Source organism: Delphinus delphis, chromosome 7 (assembly GCF_949987515.2).
Source record: "Delphinus delphis chromosome 7, mDelDel1.2, whole genome shotgun sequence".
Taxonomy (NCBI): Eukaryota; Metazoa; Chordata; class Mammalia; order Artiodactyla; family Delphinidae; genus Delphinus; species Delphinus delphis.
The window spans coordinates 19,159,761-19,178,948 of record NC_082689.1 but is presented as its reverse complement, the minus strand read 5'-3'; the positions used below and the strand labels follow the sequence as shown (position 1 = coordinate 19,178,948).

Here is a 19,188-nt window from a genome sequence, read left to right as displayed (position 1 = left end):
TAGGTTCAATACCATACCCAGATCTAGGACTACACTTTCACACCAACTCTGGCTCAAAGGCAGATTGCAACTAGAAATCCAGAGAAGGGCTTGGGGCAGACAAACCCTCAGAGGCACTATCTCCTCCACCTCTAACTTCCTCAAAGTCCAGAGCCAAGGGAAGGACAAATCAAGCCCCAAGGCTCCCCAGGCAAAGGCTGGGGAAGGAGATCTGACCCCAAGACTGTATTACGACTGTCAAGAGAACACTACACAGCCCTCAGAGTCTCCACTGGACTGCTGCTCCCTAGCCCCTCTGGTATAAATAGAGCTTCTCTCTCAATTTGGCTTGAGTACAGTCTCTCATTGTTGGGCAAGAAGGGGAGATATGAGGGTTGGGGGACATTTGGGATAGGGAAAAGGTGGAAAAATAGGGTTTCCAGGGCCCCCCCTGCACTTACTGCAAGTATGGCTTCTAAGGGACACGGCAAAACGAGGAGACAAAGAGTTATGTGATCCCAGCCCTCCTAAAGAGTATGCCTGGAATAGTCCGGGTTTATGTCTGGTGTCTCAGCATAATTATTAATAGTACCCTCTTCAATTTTCCCAGTGTGTCCCAGTTTAGATGATTAATTATACAGTCACTGTGAGGCACTGACAGAATCCTGGGTTAGAGATTTACCTTCCCAGTTGTCTGTCTTTCACCCTATCCTTGTGCTTTAACTCTAGTGCAGCAGCTGAGCCAGTCAGGATGGTGCCGAATTAAAGCTGCTTCCACGAGGAGGCTTAGTGGGTGGCAATCCTCCCTCTACAGGTAGACAAAGGGACTCAGAAATAGGGAGCAGGGCAAGGGCTGATTCAGGCTTGAGAACAGAGAGAAGGCAGGCCTGGGCGTTTCAGAATCAATCACTCAGTGAAGATGGAAGGAGACAAAGGAGAGACAGAGGCCTGAGAGGGGACAGGGCAGACTGAGATGACAGCCTGGCAGTGTTAGGTCAGGGACTTGGACGAGTCTATATAAGCTACTAATCATTTAACCATGCTTTATAGAGCAGTGGGCACAACAGCACATGCAGTTAGATACAACTGTTCTGAGGATGCTGAAAGAAAATAGGACTTGACGTAGTAAGAAGGAAAGAGAAGATGAAATGGGTAAACCACGATCTTATAGCCAGGGACTCTGGTGGAGTGATGGTGAAGAGATTAGGAACTCACGGGTTAAAAACACAATGTGCCTCAACAGAAGTCAATCTGTGGTCCAGGTCTTTCTTTTATATCAACTTCCAAGTACTACAGCCAGAGTCCCAGGAGGGTTCCAGCCTCTCTGACACCCTGAAGCCAAGCCTTTCCTCTGGCCCTGAGCTCCTCAGGCTAGCTCTGGGTCCAGTCTGCACACCTGGGCCCACACCCTCTTCTTGTCGGGAGGTGGGGGAGGCCCTCAGCCCTCAGGGCCAGTGGGGGGAGCAGCAGGAGCAGGGGGGCCGGGATCCTCCAACTGCACGTCATGTAGGTGCACCGTGGGCGTGGTGGGGTCCTTGCCCACGCCTTGGTTTGGGTCAGCCTGGTCAGGGTGGTGCCTGCGCACATGCTTGACCACCTGAAATTTCTGCTTGGCCTTGTAGCTGCAGAGACGGCAGAAGAAAGGGTGGCGGTCAGTGTGGGTGAGGGCGTGATGGCGCAGGCCAGCGGCCCAGCGGAAAGCACGGTGGCACACGTTGCACACGTAGGGCTTGGCCTCGCTGTGCTTGCGGAGGTGGGTGCGCAGCAGGAAGCGTGTCTTGAAGGCCTTGCCGCACTGCTCACACATGAAGGCCCGTGCTTCCCGGTGCCGCGTCTCCTGGTGCACGCGCAGTGCGTCGGCCCTGTTCGTGCAGTACTCACACTCGGGACACTGGTATGGCTTCAGTCCTGTAGGACAGGGCAAGGACAGGGAACACATCACCACTGAAGGAGGTGGAACAAGGATCAGTGGACCAGAGGAGTCACTGTGATCCTGGGACATAAGGAACACAAGCAGCAACCTAAGGACCATGTCTTTGGAATGTTCCAATCCTGTCTGACATTGCTGTGTCCTATTCCCAACATAGCCCCTTGTATACAGTGGGTGCTCGATGGATGCCGGTAACTAACTGGACCCCTAAGTAGCCAACTGACAGCAATAAATACTCAAATATGACAGGGTTTCTACATGGGGAACTCCAACCCCTTTTTGGTCATGGAGTACTCATGGAATTGGGAATCCATTGAAATGGATCCCTTGTTCAACACAAGAAGTAAAAGAAAATGCTTAAGAGGAAAGCGGGAGAGGCAAAAGAAGGGGTAGAGGCAGAGGGCCTTGAAATGCATCTGGTTAATTCCTTTACTTGGGGGGGGGCATATGCAACAATCACAGGCACACCATCATTAACCCTTCTCTGAGAACCTGTGGTTCATGGACTTTACCCAGGAGAAAAAAAAAGGACAAGTTAAAACAGGTGAGGGGGGCTTCCCTGGTGGCGCAGTGGTTGAGAATCTCCCTGCTAATGCAGGGGACAGGGGTTCGAGCCCTGGTCTGGGTGGATCCCACATGCCGCAGAGCAACTAGGCCCGTGAGCCACAACTACTGAGCCTGCACATCTGGAACCTGTGCTCCCCAACAAGAGAGGCCGCGATAGTAAGAGGCCCGCGCACCGCAATGAAGAGTGGCCCCCGCTTGCCACAACTAGAGAAAGCCCTTGCACAGAAATGAAGACCCAACACAGCAAAAATAAATTAATTAATTAATAAACTCCTACCCCCAACATCTTCTTAAAAAAAAAAAAAGCCCACAGTCATCTTGATAATACTGTATGGGGCCTCTGATTCTTTCATTCTTTAAACAAAACAAAACAAAACAAAACAAAACAAAAACAGGTGAGAGACTTCCCTGGTGGCGCAGTGGTTAAAAATCCCCCTGCCAATGCAGGGGACACAGGTTCAAGCCCTGGTCCGGGAAGATCCCACATGCCGTGGAGCAACTAAGCCCATGTGCCACAACTACTGAGCCTGCGCTCTGGAGCCCATAAGCCACAACTTCTGAGCCCACGCCTAGAGCCCATGCTCCGCAAGACGAGAAGCCACCACAATGAGAAGCCCTCGCACCGCAACGAAGAGTAGCCGCTGCTCGCTGCAACTAGAGAAAGCCTGTGAGCAGCAATAAAGACCCAACTCAGCCAAAATAAATAAATAAATAAATAAATAAACAAATAACAGCTGAACCCTCTACTTTCTCCTCCTCACTCATGATAGTTCCATCCTGTCTCTGTAGGGACCAGGCAGACCCGCTCAGTCACTCATGTTTGAGTTGGAGGTCCTCAACCGGAGGTGGGTGACCTTGTGCCATAATACCCTGGGAAGCTTTCGCAAAGTACACATGTCCAGACTCTCAGGTTCACCTCTCTCCTGATTCTGATAGGCTTTCAGTGGGTTGGGAAGCTATTCTGGCTTTTCAGTCTACCTACTACCCTTGATGTGAAAACAGCTGTGCACCCCAAATCTGAGTAAGGACATACACCACCTCAGGGAGGCTGGGTGTGCTAGGGCACAGGGGAACCCCTCAGGCCTGTCAAAACCATGCAGACTCACCTGTGTGCTTGGTCATGTGGTACTTGAGCTGGTTGACCCACTTGCACTTGTAGCCACAGTCAGGGCACAGATACTTCCGCTCCTCCTTGTGAATCCGCATATGGTACTGGAGGAGGGAAGAGCAAAAAGCACACCCAGAAAATGTGTACCCTTTGGTACTCACTGGATGTGGAAATAGAGCAAGCAGGCAGAGAAACTGTTGGCAGATAATCCTGTTCCCTGCACCAATCCTACCCATTCTCCACCACTGCCAATCAGGTCTCCAAGGCCAGTCACTCTGACGCAACCCGAACCCATTCGGCCGACCCCAGGTTTGCCCTATCTCACCTCTGCCACTTATCAGCTGTGTCTTTGGGCAACCTTACCCCTAATTCTCAGTTTATTAATCTGGAAAATGGGAAACAGTAAAAGTATATCTCATATTTCTGAAAGGATTAAAATTAGTGTCCCACACAGTGTAAGTACTCAGTAAATGTCAGCTGTTATCTAGGTTATCTACAACCTATTACACGCCTTTATCACATGCCAAGCATGTATTATGGAATTTTATCTCTGTAGCAACCCTATGAAGTATTATCCCCTCTTCACAGATGAGGAATCTGAGGTTTGGAGAAGTTAAGGGACTTGACCGAAGTCACAGAGCTAATTTTCAGAAGAGTCAGGATTAAAGAACCCAGGTAGTTTAACTCCGCAACCTGCATTCCTTCCATTCCCAGACCCCCTAGCCCCTGACCTTACCTTGAGGCGAGAGGGGTCAGCACAGGCATAGGGACAGAGGTGACAGTGGTAGGGCTTTTCCCCAGTGTGGACGCGGCTGTGCCAGGTGATCTTTTGCCGGTTCTTGGTGCTGTAAGCACAGTCAGTGCACTTGTAGAGCCGGGTGCCCCCGTGCCCTTTCACGTGGTGATCTAGCACCAGCTGATGGCGGCACACAAAGTCACAAAAAGGGCAGCGCAGAGGGGGCTGGCCAGCATCCCCAGCTGAGGATGCCGCTGCTGAAGTCTCCTCGTGCTGTTCCAAGTAGTGCTTCACCAGGCCCACCCGTTCCCGGGCAGCAAAGTCACAGAGCTGGCAGCGGTGGCTGAAATGCTGCTGCCTTCGGTGCTCGTCCAATGCCGGCCGGCTGGGGAAGGCCTCCTGACAGGCCCCACATTCGAGCCGTGGGTGCTGTTTCCGGGTATGCCCTCGCAGGCTGGCAGGGCTGGGGCACAGTAGCCCACAGCGGGAGCAGTGCAGGGGGCCCTCAGTGGCCTCTGTGGGAGAGCCAGGGACAGGGGGCGTAGGCTCGGGATGCCGGCGCAGAGCATGCTGTTTGAGTGCTGTCTCGGAGCTGAACTGGGCCTCACACTGGGGGCAGGCAAAGGCTGGGGTGCCCTGGTGGCAACTGTTAACGTGGCGAGTGATGTCATGGCGAAGGTAGCCACTATAGTCACAGAGTGGACAGAAGTGGGTGGGTGTTTTGTCGTGTACCCTCAACCGGTGCAAGCGCAGTTTTGAGTTGGTACCAAATGTCTGGGGACAGGAGCTGCAGGGGATGCGGCCAACACCTGTGTGTCGGGACTGGTGAGCCTCTAACCGGTACCGTCTGGTGGTGGAAAAGTCACAGAAAGGGCACTGATGTGGCTTCACCCCCTCATGCTTCAGCCGCCGGTGCTGCTGTAGGCACCGGCTCTGTTTACAGGTGAAGCCGCAGTCCCCACATTGAAGAGGGGGCCGGGGGCCATGGGCTGCGGCAGGGTGCCTCCGCTTCTGGTGGAGCCTCAGGGCAGCAGCAGCAGGAGCGGTGAATGGGCAGAGGCCACAGCGCAGCTCTCCAGACTGCTCAAGGGGGCAGCCCCGGGCCTGGTGAGTCCTCAGGGCCCGCTCCTGCTGGCAGCTGAAGGGACACGTGGGGCAGGAGAAGCGAGCCCCCTTCTGCTTTGGAACCAGAGCTGCATTCCCATCACCAGGGCTGCGCTCTGCACTCCCACTGCTCAGGGGAGCAGAGTCCCTGCTGCTCAGCAGGGACACAACAGGCTGGGTCTGGGAGGCGCCTCGCTTTCCTCCCCCGCCACGTCCGCCCCGGCAGCCTTCAGCCACGTGAGAGGTAATGGAGGAAAGCCGAGAGCAAAGGAACATGCATGAGTTGCAGTGAAACTTGCCCTGCTCAAAGTGGAACTTCTCAGGGGCCTCTGTGGGCGAGGAGTCTTCTGCAGGAGGGACTGTGGAGCCGGAGAGTGTGGCAACAGGCTCCTCTATGTTTTCTGGCTCCCCAGGAAGCTTGGAAGGAGCATCTTTTGGGAGCATGATCTCTACTTCTAATGGTGCAGGTGGGGGCTTCCCACCTGCTGCATCCTCTGAGGCCGGTGTGCCCGGGGGCCGAGGATGCAGAGGGATGGGTGGATCTGGTCTGGGCAAGCCCTTGTTCTTTCTGAGGAGGACAGGGCACTTCTTCAGCAGATGGGTGCTGAGGCCACGCTGTTGCTTGAAGCTGGTTCCACACTCAGGGCAGAGGAGGGGCTCTCGGTGGCCCTGGCACCCAGTCCTGGAGTGCAGACTCAGGGCCTTCTCCCGGCGGGTGATGAAAGGGCAGTGTGGGCAGCGGAAAGCCCGCCCCTCTCCCTGTATCACTACCATCTGAACCCGCCCCTCCAGCACCAGCGCCTCTGCCTGTTCTTTGTCCTGCCTCCTTAGGGCCTTGAGTAATGACTCTGATTCAGGGAACTGGGGCAGGGGTGCTGTCTCAGTGGGTGGATTTGCCTTGAAGGTTCCCACCCAGCTGTTAGGGGGCTCCTCTGAGGAAGGGGGATTTATAGGGGGCTCAGAGACCGGCTTTTCCAGAATGGACTCTTCAGCACCCAAGCCGGAAGCTCCAGCACCTTCAAAGGTAGACAGCTCTGTCAAAGTTCCATCTGGCCCTTCCAGTCTCAGAGGCCCTGAGGGATCCAGGGCCCTGAACTCCACAGGAGCTGTTTCGGTGATATCCTCAAGGGGCGGGTTGGCCACAGGCTCCAGCTCCACTCCCAGGGCCTCTAGGTGTAGCGTGCAGCCTCCCTCATCTACCTCCGCCGGACTGGGGCTGCCAACTAGGTCATGCCCCTGGGGAACCTCACCGCCGTCCTGTTTCCCAGCACTGTCCTCCTCACTGGTCTCTGGCGGGGCCTGATCCAAGCCGGGGTCTACCACCGTCCCTGGGTCATGGTCCGGCCCCTCAGGCTGGGCAGACAGCTGACTTGAGGGCTCTGAGTCTGGTGGGGGTGTTGGGCACTGCCCGGCTCCCTCTGGCTCCTGGCTGGCATGGCGAAGCTGCCAGACCTGGTCCCCGGGCACGTAGCCGTGGGCTTTGCGCTTGTGGAAGAAGAGGGCGGTGTTGCTGAAGGTGCGATAGTCGCAGAGGGCACAGTGGAACTCTCGGAGGCGGGTGTGCTTGCAGTTCTCATGGCTCAGCAGGGCCTGCTTGTGGCGGCTCTGGTAGCTGCAATAGCGGCAGGGGTAGAGTGGGGCGGCCGTGCCGGGGTGGTGCTGGGAAGCCATGTGCTTCTGCAGCTCGTACTTCCGCTTGCAAGCGAAGGCGCACACCTCGCACATCAGGGACTTGCCCTGGTGCCGCAGCTTGTGGCTGCTCAGCTGATCAGCCCGGTGGCAGCGATAGGAGCACTGGTTGCACTGGTATCTGGTGAGGAGGGAAAAATCACAATCATAAATTAATCACAGCAACTACCAGAAACTGTATAAATACCTACTATGGGCCAAGCTCTACACTCAGTGTTGTACATGCATCATCTAATTTAATCGTCTTAGTGACGAGACTAAGGTACAGAAGTTAGTAACTTGCCTCGAGTTACAAAGGAAGTGAAGGGCAGACGGTCTAGCTTCAGGGCCTGTGTTCTACCCGCTACTCTACATTGCTTCCTAAAGGGAGGGTATCATGAATCAGTCAACCTCTGTGGACTTCTGAGGAGCTGACATGGCTACAGCCCCACGGGGCAGGTTTCTGTGCCTAGATCCCACTCCCCCACGGAGACGTGAAAGCCACGGAGAAACCCCCTAGCCAGCTGTGCCCACAGGTCAGAGGGGAACTTGCCTGGATTTGGACGTGGCCAGGATTGGAGCCACAGGCGTAGCCCATCTACTTCACCAGGACTGGACTCAGAACTCAAATGACACCTTAGTCTCTGGGCCTCTACTCTGGGTCTACACCCCCTTCCCTGAGCCCAGAGAGCTCACACAGTGCACACTAGGCCACAGGCAGAGGTCAGCTAGAGGCAGCAGAGCCGAGATGACAGGAGCAGAGGGCCGTGCGGAGGAGTCTCTCTGGGGCCAGAAGAGAGATGGGGCCAGAAGCTGACTTTCAGAGGCGGCTAGCTTAGCTCCAGGTCATTGGGTTAGGGAGGGAGGCACGCGTGTGCTCATACCTGAGGTCGCCCGCGTGTTTCCGCATGTGCACGCTGAGGTAGTGCTTCCACTTGGTGACGTAGCCGCATTCGGTGCACATGTAATCCTTGGTGTTAGAGTGGGTCAGCATGTGCTTGGACAGGTAGCTCACGTCTCGACACGTGAAGTCACACAGCTCACACTTGTGCGGCTTCTCGCCTGTGGGGATGGGGGTGAGCGGGGAGAGAACACAAGTCAGACACGGACCGAGGGAGCGACAGACCGTCCTCCCCAGCAGGCTCGCCCTGATGCCCAGCAGGAGTGGAAGCTGAGGTGCTATTCGCAAAAGTCAATGCTGCCTCACAGCCCTCTGGGATGACCACTCTTCCACCCTGACGCCAAGGAAGGTAGGGGGAAAGTGAAGACCTAGCTTTTTAAAAGTAGCTTCAAAGTCCATTCTGGATTTGTTATACAGCTTATTGGCACTAGCGGCCAACTGCTCCACTTAGCCCAATTCGTTCCAGTTTTGTGGAAGAGGAGGAGAAAAAATTAGGCAATACAACACAGTGGTTAACAACTCTGACTCCGGAGTCCAACACAGTAATAAATATATTAATAGCCGACATTTACACTGTGCTCACTACGTGCCAGGCACCTTTCTGAGCACTTTATAAAAATGCCTTCTCTTACTGAATCCTCACAACAGCCCTTTATTATCCCATTTTACAGACGAAGAAGCTGAGGCACAGAGAAACCATAGAGCTATTAGGCAGTGGTTCAAATCCCAGTTTACTACTGTGTGTCCTCGGGCAGGTCACTTAACCCCTCTAAGTCTAAGTTTCCTGGTCTCCAAAAAGGGGGCAACAAAAATACTGACCTCACATGGCTGATATGAAGATTAAAGGGCTCAATGACGACCTGTCCCTGTACGTTGGTCGAGACCTAGCGCTAACAGGTGAGGCTGGGGCCATGTTCTTTCAGGACCATTCCCTGTTACCCCTGCCCACCCACTCAGCCCCTCTCCTTATGGTGAAAGGCAAGCAACGTGGTGTTCTGGCTCTGCTTCTGATACCAGCTGTGTGATCCTGAAACAGGCCATTTAAATGTTCAGCGTTTCTCATCTTTACCTGCCTTTCTTACAAGATCGTTATTATGGATTAAATGAGATAATATATATGAAAAAACTATAAAGCACTACACAAGCATACCTCAGAGAGATGGTGAGTTCAGTTCCAGACCACCACAATAAAGCAAATATCACAAGAAAGCGAGTCCCACAAATTTTTTGGTTTCCCAGTACACGTAAAAGTTATGTTCACACATTGCACGGTAGTCTATTAAGTGTGCAATAACATTCTAACAAAACAGTGTACATAGCTTAATTTAAAAAATACTTTATTGCTAAAAAATGCTATCACCTGACAATGCAGGGTTGCCACAAACCTTCGATTTAGAAAAAAACACAGTATCTGCTAAGAACGATAAAGTGAAATAAAAAAAAGTATGCCTGTATAGATGTGAGATTTTAAGAAGCCTCAGAAAAATGAGATTTTGTGACTAAAGCCTGTATAGAAATGAACTGTTTAATGGAAACAACAATGGCTTTGCCACAAGCTGCCTAAAAACTGTCCTCCCAAACTAAAGAATCTTTGATGAGATTTTTTAATGTCTTGTCAATCCACCAATGCTTACATAGTGATCACAAATGGGAAGATGCTATAGCAGGAAGCCTGGTTTGGTTTTTACTCAAAGCATCAGTAATGCTGGTAACCAATTAAGAGCCTGAGTTGAAAACCCCGCAACTTTCAGGTCACCAGACGAGATCATGTTTCAGTGTCCTGGCTTTCAAGGCTATAATATATATGGATGGCTCAGTTCCCTCACCTACTATCTCTCACAGCACATCACAAAACTTGAACTGCAAAGGAAGGTATCTGTCCTGGTCTGGGTTTCTTTGCTTTAACAGGCTGGGTGTTGACCCACCCATGCCCGATTAGGGGTGGGCAGAACCCGACAGGGCTTTAAAGGTGAGGCACGGGACTTCCCTGGTGGTCCAGTAAAGACTCTGCACTCCCTGCAGGGGGCCTGGATTCGATCCCTGGTCGGGAACTAGATCCCGCATCCAGCAACTAAAAGATCTCATATGCCTCAACTAAAAAGATCCCACCTGCCGCAAATCCTAGCCCGACCACTTTACTTGCTGAGTGACACTCAAGGCTTATTTGTAAACTGCAAATACTAGATTTATCTCTAGGAACACTAGGTCAGATGAGTCCTGTGCAATGTACGCAAAGCCCTCCGGGTGTCTGGCACACAGCAAACGCTCCCGTTTGCCATCGTCACCACTATTACACGGTGGGAAGGGTGGAGCCATCTCACCGGTATGCAGCAGCATGTGGCGGATAAGCACCCTCTTGTGGGCAGTAGCAAAGCTGCACTCAGGGCACTGATGGATCTTCTCGTGAGCATGCATCTTGCCCACGTGGTCCTGGTAGGCCACCGGGTTGAAGGTGGCAAAGGGGCAGAAGGTGCAGCGCAGCTCTTCACTGCCAGGGTGGCCCTGCTTCTTATGTTTACGGAACAGGTGCTTGTTGGAGCAGGCGAAGTCACAGTGGGGGCAGTGGAAGGCATAGTGGCTTTTGTGGTGGGCCTCCATGGCTTCTGCTGTGGCGAAGAGCATGGGACACGAGTGATGGCGGCACTCCACGGCCCGCACACCGTGGGTCTCCTTCAAATGCTTTACGAAGGCCTTGCGGTCGGGTGCCGTGTAGCTACAGCCCTCCTGAAAGCAGCGAAGGGGCAGCGGCTCGGCCGCAGCTGCTGCGGTGTGGCTCTTGAGGTGCTCCTTAAGGGCCTGGCTGAGGCGGAACTCCTCCCGGCAGACAGGACAGGCATAGGTATCTGAGTAGAAGTTGGAAATATCCTCATGCATGCTAGCCATGTGGCGGTTGAGGGCATTCCTCTCCACTGCACTGTAGTGGCACAGTGGGCAGCGGTGGGCCTTTTGGCCCAGCTCCCGCAGCAGGTGGGTCTTGAGCTTGCTCTTACTGGTGAAGAACTTTTGGCAGTTGGGGCACTGGAGACTGGGGTCTGGGAAGTGGAGGTGTAGGTGCTCCACCAGATGGGTCCGCTTCTTGAAGCAGCGCTTGCATTCTGGACACATGTGGGTCTTGAAGAGGGACTCGGTGCCAGAAGCCACAGCTCCTGGGAGAGGGAAAGGCAGGGAGGGTTAAGAGTGAGATTCTTCGATAGGTCAGGGGCTGGCCAGTTAATGGGAGAACCACAATTTGCCCAGACAAATTATGCATGCATGCATGGCCTTGTTCCTTTCTTTCTAAGAAACCAAACAATAGCATCTCAAACTTTGTAGCCTCGAAGAAGAGAGAAGTCATTCAAGTATTTAGAGAAACAAAATCACAAGGACTTCTCTGCCCTTGCTGTGACCTTTAAGAAGTGCTTCACCCCGCCACCCACTATTCTTGAGCTTTTATCTAGAAAGGCTCAAAAGAAGACTCTTGACGGAGCATTCTTGTTCTTCCTGTCCTTGACCCGGAGGGCAGGCGGAAGAACCAGTAGGGTTGGTTGGAAGGAAAAGAACCCCACAGGGAGTGAGCAGAGGGAAGAGAAGGTAAAGTACTCCTACTTCTGAACCCTGGGGGCATAGAGAGCTGATAATAAATATAATCAGATCCTTCCTGGTCACCTGATGGGTAAGTATGCCCCCTGTGGGATGGGTTTCAAATGCTGCTCTCCTCAGACGGTAAACTGGGAAGCAAGGATTCAGAAAAACAACCTTAGGGGGCTCAATGTCAGACAAGACAGGCTGCCAGTCAAAAACCCCTGGCATCTTCATAATATGAGTATCACCCTCCCCCTCCTCACAAAAGAGCTTTCTGCCTGGGGAAAACCAGCCCCGAGAGCAAACTCTATTTACTCTTACCCTGTGTCACCAGGGTCTGTGCCCATTTATCACTTTCCCACTAGACATGTCAAAGTGGAATGTTAGGAACGGAAGGATCTGAACTCAAACTCAGGAAACCAAATCCCAGAGCCTCAATACCACGCTCCCCACTGTCCGTTCCTCCCCACCACCAGGAGGTTCAAGCCCCATCACATCATTACCCTCCAACCGCTGAGCCCCCTGGCCTTTCTCCAGGGCTTTCTGGGAGTTCTGGCTGCCACTGTCCTCTTCTTCCTCTATGTCCTCCTCTTCAGCTGACTCCTGCCCAGGCAAGGGTGCTCCTACTTCCTCGGAAGGCTCTCCCTCTCCTGGGGACACTCTGAGAGCTGAAGATGCAAAGAGCTTGATGACTAGAGGAGCCAATGCAGGGCTGAGTGCCTGTACTTCTCACCTCCCACCATTTAGCATAAGGGAATCCGGGGTTCTAAGTATATTAATTTACTCCCACACAAGACAGGGATAGGAAGACCAGGAGCTAAGCTGTCAGTGATGCTCCAGTCTGAAGTAAATCAAACCTCAGATAACACCAACCTCGGACCCCTTGAAGGCAAGATCTTTGAGGTCACTTCAGTGGGGGGAGGGGGCAGAGAGGTAGAGAATGGGCGGACTAGACTGTACTTCCCTGGCTCAGGTCCCCAGGGTTAACGGCTGGTGGCTCAGTGTGGGCGAACATCCCTGACCTCTAAACTTCTACTGAGAAACCCAACTCAGCAATGCAGGATCACATCCTGTGCTCTCAAATCCATTCCTTCTCTCCCTCAGTTAGAGGCAGCTGCCTCAGTAAGGCAAAGATGTATGACTTTTTCCCAGGAAAGAGGAATCTTCTCTTTGTACCAGAGCACAAATCAGTCTTAGCGAGCCAAATTCTCTCATCAGAACCCTGGCCTCTCCTGGCCTGGCTTCTCTATTTCTTCCTGCTCCTCTGCTCACCCCACACTCTTTTTGAGACCAAGAGGAATAAGAATCATTGAAGCACCACCTCCCTTGAGGGTTTCTTTTTAAAATAACCCCAGCTTCTTCTGCCCAATACCACTTGCTCTAAAAAGGAGTCTACAGGCATTCTACCAATGGCTACAGCCACTGATGGGCAGTTTAGCTTCTGCCCTCAGAAAGTTCTGAAATGGATCAGAAGAGACATTGGTTAAGTAACTTCAAGGCCACAGTGTAGCTTAAGTCAAACTTCATTCATTGTCATGGACAAAGACTTCCTCTTTGTCCCATATTTTCTGCCTGGTCCGGGGTGTCTAGATGCCTTCCCACATCAGCTGATAATCCCGTCCTCCTGAGCCACTACCCCGGATTCTCTTCAATTCAGGCTTACATTCATGGCATTAGTAACAACTGCCTCTGCTACACACCAATTGCAGCTGCAATCCAGGCAGGATACTGCTGGGTCCTTGGCCTCATACCTGGCAGCAGCTCCTGCGATGGAAGACCCTGAACAGCAGACAGTTCTCCCTGTGTCCCGGCCCCGTGACTCCGCTGATGCTGCCGGAAGAGTTTGATGTTGGAGCCCACGAAGCTGCAGTGGTTGCAGTGGAAAGGGTAATGGCCCTGCCGGTGCAGCTCCATGCCCTGCTGGCTCCCGAAGAGCAGGGGGCAGCCCCGGAAAGAACAGGGCACGGGAAGCGCTCTGTGGGTCTGCCTCAGGTGGTGCTGTAGACCCTTGCGATCTTGAGCAGAGAACACACAGCCAGACTCTGGGCAGGAGAAGGCATCTGGAGTGCCCCGGTGAATCTTGAAGTGGCTCTTCAGGGCCTGGGGCTGGGCAAACTCCTGTCTACACACAGGGCATGGCAGGGGGCTATCTGGTGGGCTCTGGCCCTGCAGAGGGCCAGGGAGAGTGAGGTTGCTGGGGGGCAGCTCTACAGAGCAGGGGGGGCTAGCAAGGCCCTGCACAGGCTGTATAACGGTCTCAGTGCACTGGTGCAGGGACAGCAGAGTGGGCTCTGCGAAGCTCTGCTCACAGCGCTCACAGAAGTACACCTCCACCACCTTTACCAGGACACCTGCAGGCAGAGGACCGACAGAGAAAGGCACAGAATCAGACAGAACAAGACTCAGAGGAGTTAGTTACCAGTAGAAAATGTAGGTGAATTTTTTAACATTCATGGAATGGAGATGGACTTAAGTCTGATTCTACACCTTAAGTCTGATTTTCAAAGCCCCCTAAGGTCAAAGATGGTCTATCTTGCACGTGTGTTTGGATTCCCAGTATCTTGCACAATACTTGGCACAAAGTAGGTACTTCATAAATATTTGTGAAGTGAATGTAACATGTATTAACCAAATCCAGAAAGCATTAAGAAAAGGCGATATGTTTTGCCCAAATAAAAAATTAGAAACTTCCAAAAGAAGAAAATGACAATCTGAGGAAAATATCTGCAGTATACATGACAAAGCGTTATTTTATATCCTGTGAAGAGATTTTCAAAGGCACAGTAATTCATAAAATGGAGGACATCCTTTCTGAGATGAGCCAGATCACATTCATAATAATTGCTGCCATTTCTTTTTTTTTTTTTGATAATTTTTATTTTTTAAATCAATTTATTTATTTATTTTTGCCTGCATTGGGTCTTCGTTGCTGCGCTCGGGCTTTCTCTAGTTGCAGCAAGCGGGGTCCACTCTTTGTTGCGGTATGTGGGCTTCTCACTGTGGTGGCTTCTCTTGTTGCGGAACACAGGCTCCAGGCGCGTGGGCCTCAGTAGTTGTGGCTTGCGGGCTCTACAGCACAGGCTCAGGAATTGTGGCGCATGGGTCTAGTTGCTCCACTTGCTGCCATTTCTTAAGCAACTGGCAGGACCTTGACAAAGAAAGGCTTAGGAAACACTTTTGCTTGGTCCTCCAACTGCCCTATGAGAAGAGGGACCTGGGATGCTGCAAGGTTAAGGCCACCATGCCTGTTAATGGTGGAGCCCAGGTTTGTCCTACATTTATTCTGGTGGTTCTTTTTCTCTTTATTATTTTTTTGTTTAAATAAAAATTCAGTGCAACAACAGAACTATATAAAGAATGACCACCTCCCACCCTCACACACATAATTTGGTCTATATCCTTTCAGACCTTTTGGGGTCATTTTTTGGCAATTTGCTTTCTTTTAAAGTTTATTTACTTATTTATTTTTGGCTTTGGGTCTTCGTTGCTGTGCGTGGGCTTTCTCTAGTTGCGGCGAGCAGGCTTCTTATTGCAGTGGCTTCTCTTGTTGCAGAGCATGGGTTCTAGGTGCACTGGCTTCAGTAGTTGTGGCTCTCGGACTCTAGAGCGCAGGCTCAGTAGTTGTGGCACACGGGCTTAGTTGCTCCGCAGCACATGGGATCTTCCCAGACCAGGGCTCGAACCTGTGTCCCCTGCAATGGCAGGCGGATTCTTAACCACTGTGCTACCAGGGAAGCCCCGGATATTTGCATTTTAAAAAATTATTTTCACTTGCTATATATCAAGGATATTTTTATCTATGAGTAGGACATTTAGATCTACCTAATTTTTTTGGTCCAGTTCATGGTACTTCAGAGCACGGGTAAATCAAAATGAAATTTTGCTCTTACTGATAGATATCTGGGTTGTTTCCAACCATTACAAATAAAGCTGCCCTACACATCCTTATTCCTGCATCCTTGTGCATGTGTGTGACTCTTTCTATAGGACAGATCCCTAGAAGTGGAACTACTAGGTCAGAGTACATGTCTTTTAAAATTTGTTTCATGGATAAATTGACTTTCAAAAACTTATGCTAATTTATACTCTATAAACTATAAGATAGTGTCTGTTTCCCCCATAGCCTCACCAACACTACTTTTATAAAAATTGCTTAATTTCTGCCAAAATTGAGAAACAATAATGGCATCTTATAGTTAAACTGGAATTTGTGTGTTAGTGAGATTGAACATACTTATGGTTATTAACTATTTTCATTTCTTCTTTAGTAAATTGCACATAGATTTCTTTTCTCCCTTTCTAAAAAAATACTGTTTCTTTTTCTTATTGTGGAGCTCTTTGAATTTTAAAGATATTAACTCTTTCTTATATATTGCAAATGTTTTATATATTGCAAATGTTTTTCCAGGTTCCTTTTTAATTTATTTATTATTTCTTTCACCACATCAAAGTTTAGAAATATTATACAATCAAACTAGCTAATCTTTCCCAGTATTCTTTGTACACTACCAAGGAAAAATGGTACAACTGTAGCTGGAAGACGACAGTTACAAAACAGGGAAGTTACCTAAAAATAAGAAGTTGAGATGTGGGAAGATTAAAGGGAGGACTCTTTCTTCTAACGTAAATATAAATTATTCAACTCCCACTCTTAACGGCATGCCTTGGGTGATGTAAGTATGTTATCCGCAAGAAACTAGAGCAGGGAAGTACTGCTAGGAAGCCCTGCCAAGCCCTGGGTGGTGGAGAGAGGCTGGGCCTTTTGCCTAATCCCTGGCTGCAGTTCCTGGGTGGGAGGGTCAACATGGAGAAGAGAATCCTTGAGGACTATAGGAGTAAGGACTGGGCAGAGGTGTCAGAAAGGTCTTCCCTTCTGGATTACCGCCTAGCAGACGTGAAGCCCTCGCAGGGATAGACTGCCAAGAGCTTGGTACAAGTTGTGCACCACCTCGCCAGACTTCAATCAACATTCACCAACTGCAAATCAAATTACAACATCTCTAAGTATAAAAATAGGATGCTACCTTGTGTCTTCATCATATTTATATACAACGATCAAACACAGCACAGACAAAAACTCAGGGTTGCTTGTCTCACTGGCCTGCTAGCAACTGTGTTGGTACCTGGGGTCTCTCCAGGAGCACCTGGGGACAGGTTTCCAGCTACTGCTTCCACAATGATCTCCATGTTCTCTGTGTCCTCTTCAGTTGCTGTGGTTTCTACCAGCAGGCAGCCTGGGTCAGCAGGCAAAGGTGGAGGGCTCCCAGAAGGACAGGGGCTCTGGACAGGCTCTAGGAGTCCACGGTTAGAGAGAGGTCGGGGGATCAGCAATAGCTCAGGGCACAGTCCATCCATCTCCCCTGTGCTGTTGGCTGGCTGTGAGTCCAACACAGGGTCTGTCATCACCACCAACTTGTGTGCTATGTCCTCTTACGTGCTGATAATCCAACCAGAAGAAAAACCAAACAACATATAATTAGATCTCTCACTTTCTTCCCACTTGGTGTGGGTGCACAGCCCAGTGCCTGCCCAATTAGGCATTTCCTTGCATGGCAGCATGCCATACGTAGTTAACCTAGAAATTTTCTTTTTATGACAATGTTTAGAACAAAAAGCATAAACATGTTAATAGGGATCAATATAGGAAAGAGACAAGAAGTTGTAGCCAATATATTAAAGACTGTTTCTTGGAGCTAAGTGATGTTGGTCAAATTACTAAGCAATCTGGGTCTCAGTTCTCTTACCTGCAATAAAATTGGGTGGGACCAAGGGATCTCAGAGGTCCCCTCCCCTCTTAACATTTTATGATCTCACTATTCCTTAGCTCAAAGCCCTTCCTTCATGATCTGGCCCCTGCTGACCTCTCCAGATTCATCTTCCACCTCTCTCCGCAAAAGATCTCTGAACTGATGATTCAACTTGTCATTGATTTCCCATTCCCCAGACTCACCACATTCTCTTCTGCTTCCATAACCTTACACATCCCTCTCTCGGCTTGATGGGCCTTCTCCCCTTTGCCATCTCTCTTGTCTGGCTAACCAACTCCTAACTATCCTTTAAAAATCTGCACAAATATCACTTCCACTAGGATGGCTTCCGGACACCTTTCATCTAAGTTTCTCTCTCTGAGGTCCTAATGGCACATTGTACATAGCTCTGTCAGAAACTGTGTCACACTGCACTGTCATTTACCTATCAGTCTCCCTCCCTAGACTTGGAGCTTTCTGAGTGGAGTTTATTGATGTTATCACTTCACTGAACCACAACAGTCTATGCAAGTCAGACAAATAAGGGAATTCTAGTGAAGAACTCCAGACACAGAAATGCATCAAAGCAAATTTAGGCTTCTACTAAGATATCAAATCAGTGATGCCTTACAAGTTAACACACCTGGAGAAATTTCTAACAAATTGACTATGGCCTCACATTGAACACTGGAACACAACTGAGAGATGAATATCAAGTAAATTGCATATCTTGTTATACACGGCTAAAATTAGTCTAAGCTAAATAACTAGGAATTAATAAGAATGACAGTAATCATTTCATGAAATTGAGTCATGGAGGTCGAGTAATGGCCTAGGGTTAGGAAATCAGGTTGCAGCTGAGAATTCGGCAACTCAAAGCCTCAGATCACGGAAATTCGGAAGGTGGCAGGGCAGGGCACTTCCGCCCTCAGAGGATTCTCTGGAAACCGCAGCCTCCACTTATCATCGCTGCTCTCGGGAGTCTTCCAGCTCGGGCAGTATACTTGCCTTAGGGGGGAGCCAAGGAGGACGCGGTGTCGTCTAGATTGAGCCGCTGGAAGGCGGAGTGAGGTGGGACATAAGTGGGCACAAGAGAAGAAATGAACTTATCCTCGGGGCACGGGTACTGAGAAAGAGAAAGGACAAATTAAGGCAGAGAGAAGGCCTGGGAAAAGGATGAGATCCAGCCTGGGGACCAAGGCACCCGGTTTCCACTTTCCTGTGGGCTCTGACTCACCGCGTGGCCTTGGACAGATACAGTCCCCTCGCTTCTCGGGGCCTCAGCTTTTCTATCTGTAAAGTGGAGGCGATGACAGACAGCGTCCACATCGTTGGGCGGGAGCGGGAATCACAAGTGCCAGCAAATGAGAAAGCCGTTTTGTAACCTGCAAGGCTTAGGATGGAGCATCGTCATGCTTATGGTCCTAAGGAGAGGCAGCGGGTAACCGGGCGCGGTCTAGGGCAGTGACGCGACCGAGGCACCGGGGCGGCTGATGTGATGCGCCGGGGCCTCGCTCGTCGCCGTGCTCCCTCCAGCACTTATCCCGAGCGCTCCCACCGCCCAGGCCCACCCCTCACCCTGGTGCTCGAGAAACTTTTGCCTCCGGCCTGCTCCACCCGCACTCCCTACTAATTCCCGCCCCGCTGCCGCTCGCTTACCTCCCGGCCCTGCGCGGGCGGGAGCCTCACCTCTATGGTCGACCAGCGGCTGGAGTCGCCTCCCGTGACTCCTTTTGTGCGACCGCCTCCGGCCCAGCCGCCTCTAGCACCCGGGCATTTGGAGGCCGCTCTCTCTTCCTCTGTGAGGCTGGCGGAGTACTCTATGGTTCTGTCGATCGTTCCTCACCCCCACACCCCCTCCTGGCCTTGAGGCCCAAAGAGTACCAT

At 51.1% G+C, this 19,188-nt stretch overlaps 1 protein-coding gene across 6 annotated transcripts; it reads right to left on the bottom strand.

Annotated features, from left to right (window-relative positions):
* Positions 1–11: 11 nt before the first annotated feature.
* ZNF142 (zinc finger protein 142) lies at positions 12–19,165 on the bottom strand. 6 transcript variants are annotated; one of them, XM_060016100.1, is made up of 11 exons: positions 18,961–19,162; positions 18,539–18,694; positions 18,310–18,427; positions 16,678–16,991; positions 13,306–13,905; positions 12,058–12,222; positions 10,315–11,139; positions 7,977–8,154; positions 4,321–7,234; positions 3,583–3,688; positions 808–1,887 (listed from the first exon to the last, which is right to left on the bottom strand). In XM_060016100.1, exons 4-11 carry the CDS (start codon positions 16,955–16,957, stop codon positions 1,418–1,420), a joined length of 5,538 nt encoding a protein of 1,845 aa, XP_059872083.1. In that variant the 5' UTR covers positions 16,958–16,991; positions 18,310–18,427; positions 18,539–18,694; positions 18,961–19,162; the 3' UTR covers positions 808–1,417. The 6 variants fall into 6 exon arrangements, with proteins under 6 accessions (XP_059872088.1, XP_059872083.1, XP_059872084.1 ...); XM_060016101.1 differs by having other exon boundaries at positions 18,539–18,725; positions 18,991–19,162; XM_060016103.1 differs by having other exon boundaries at positions 18,991–19,162.
* Positions 19,166–19,188: the final 23 nt, after the last annotated feature.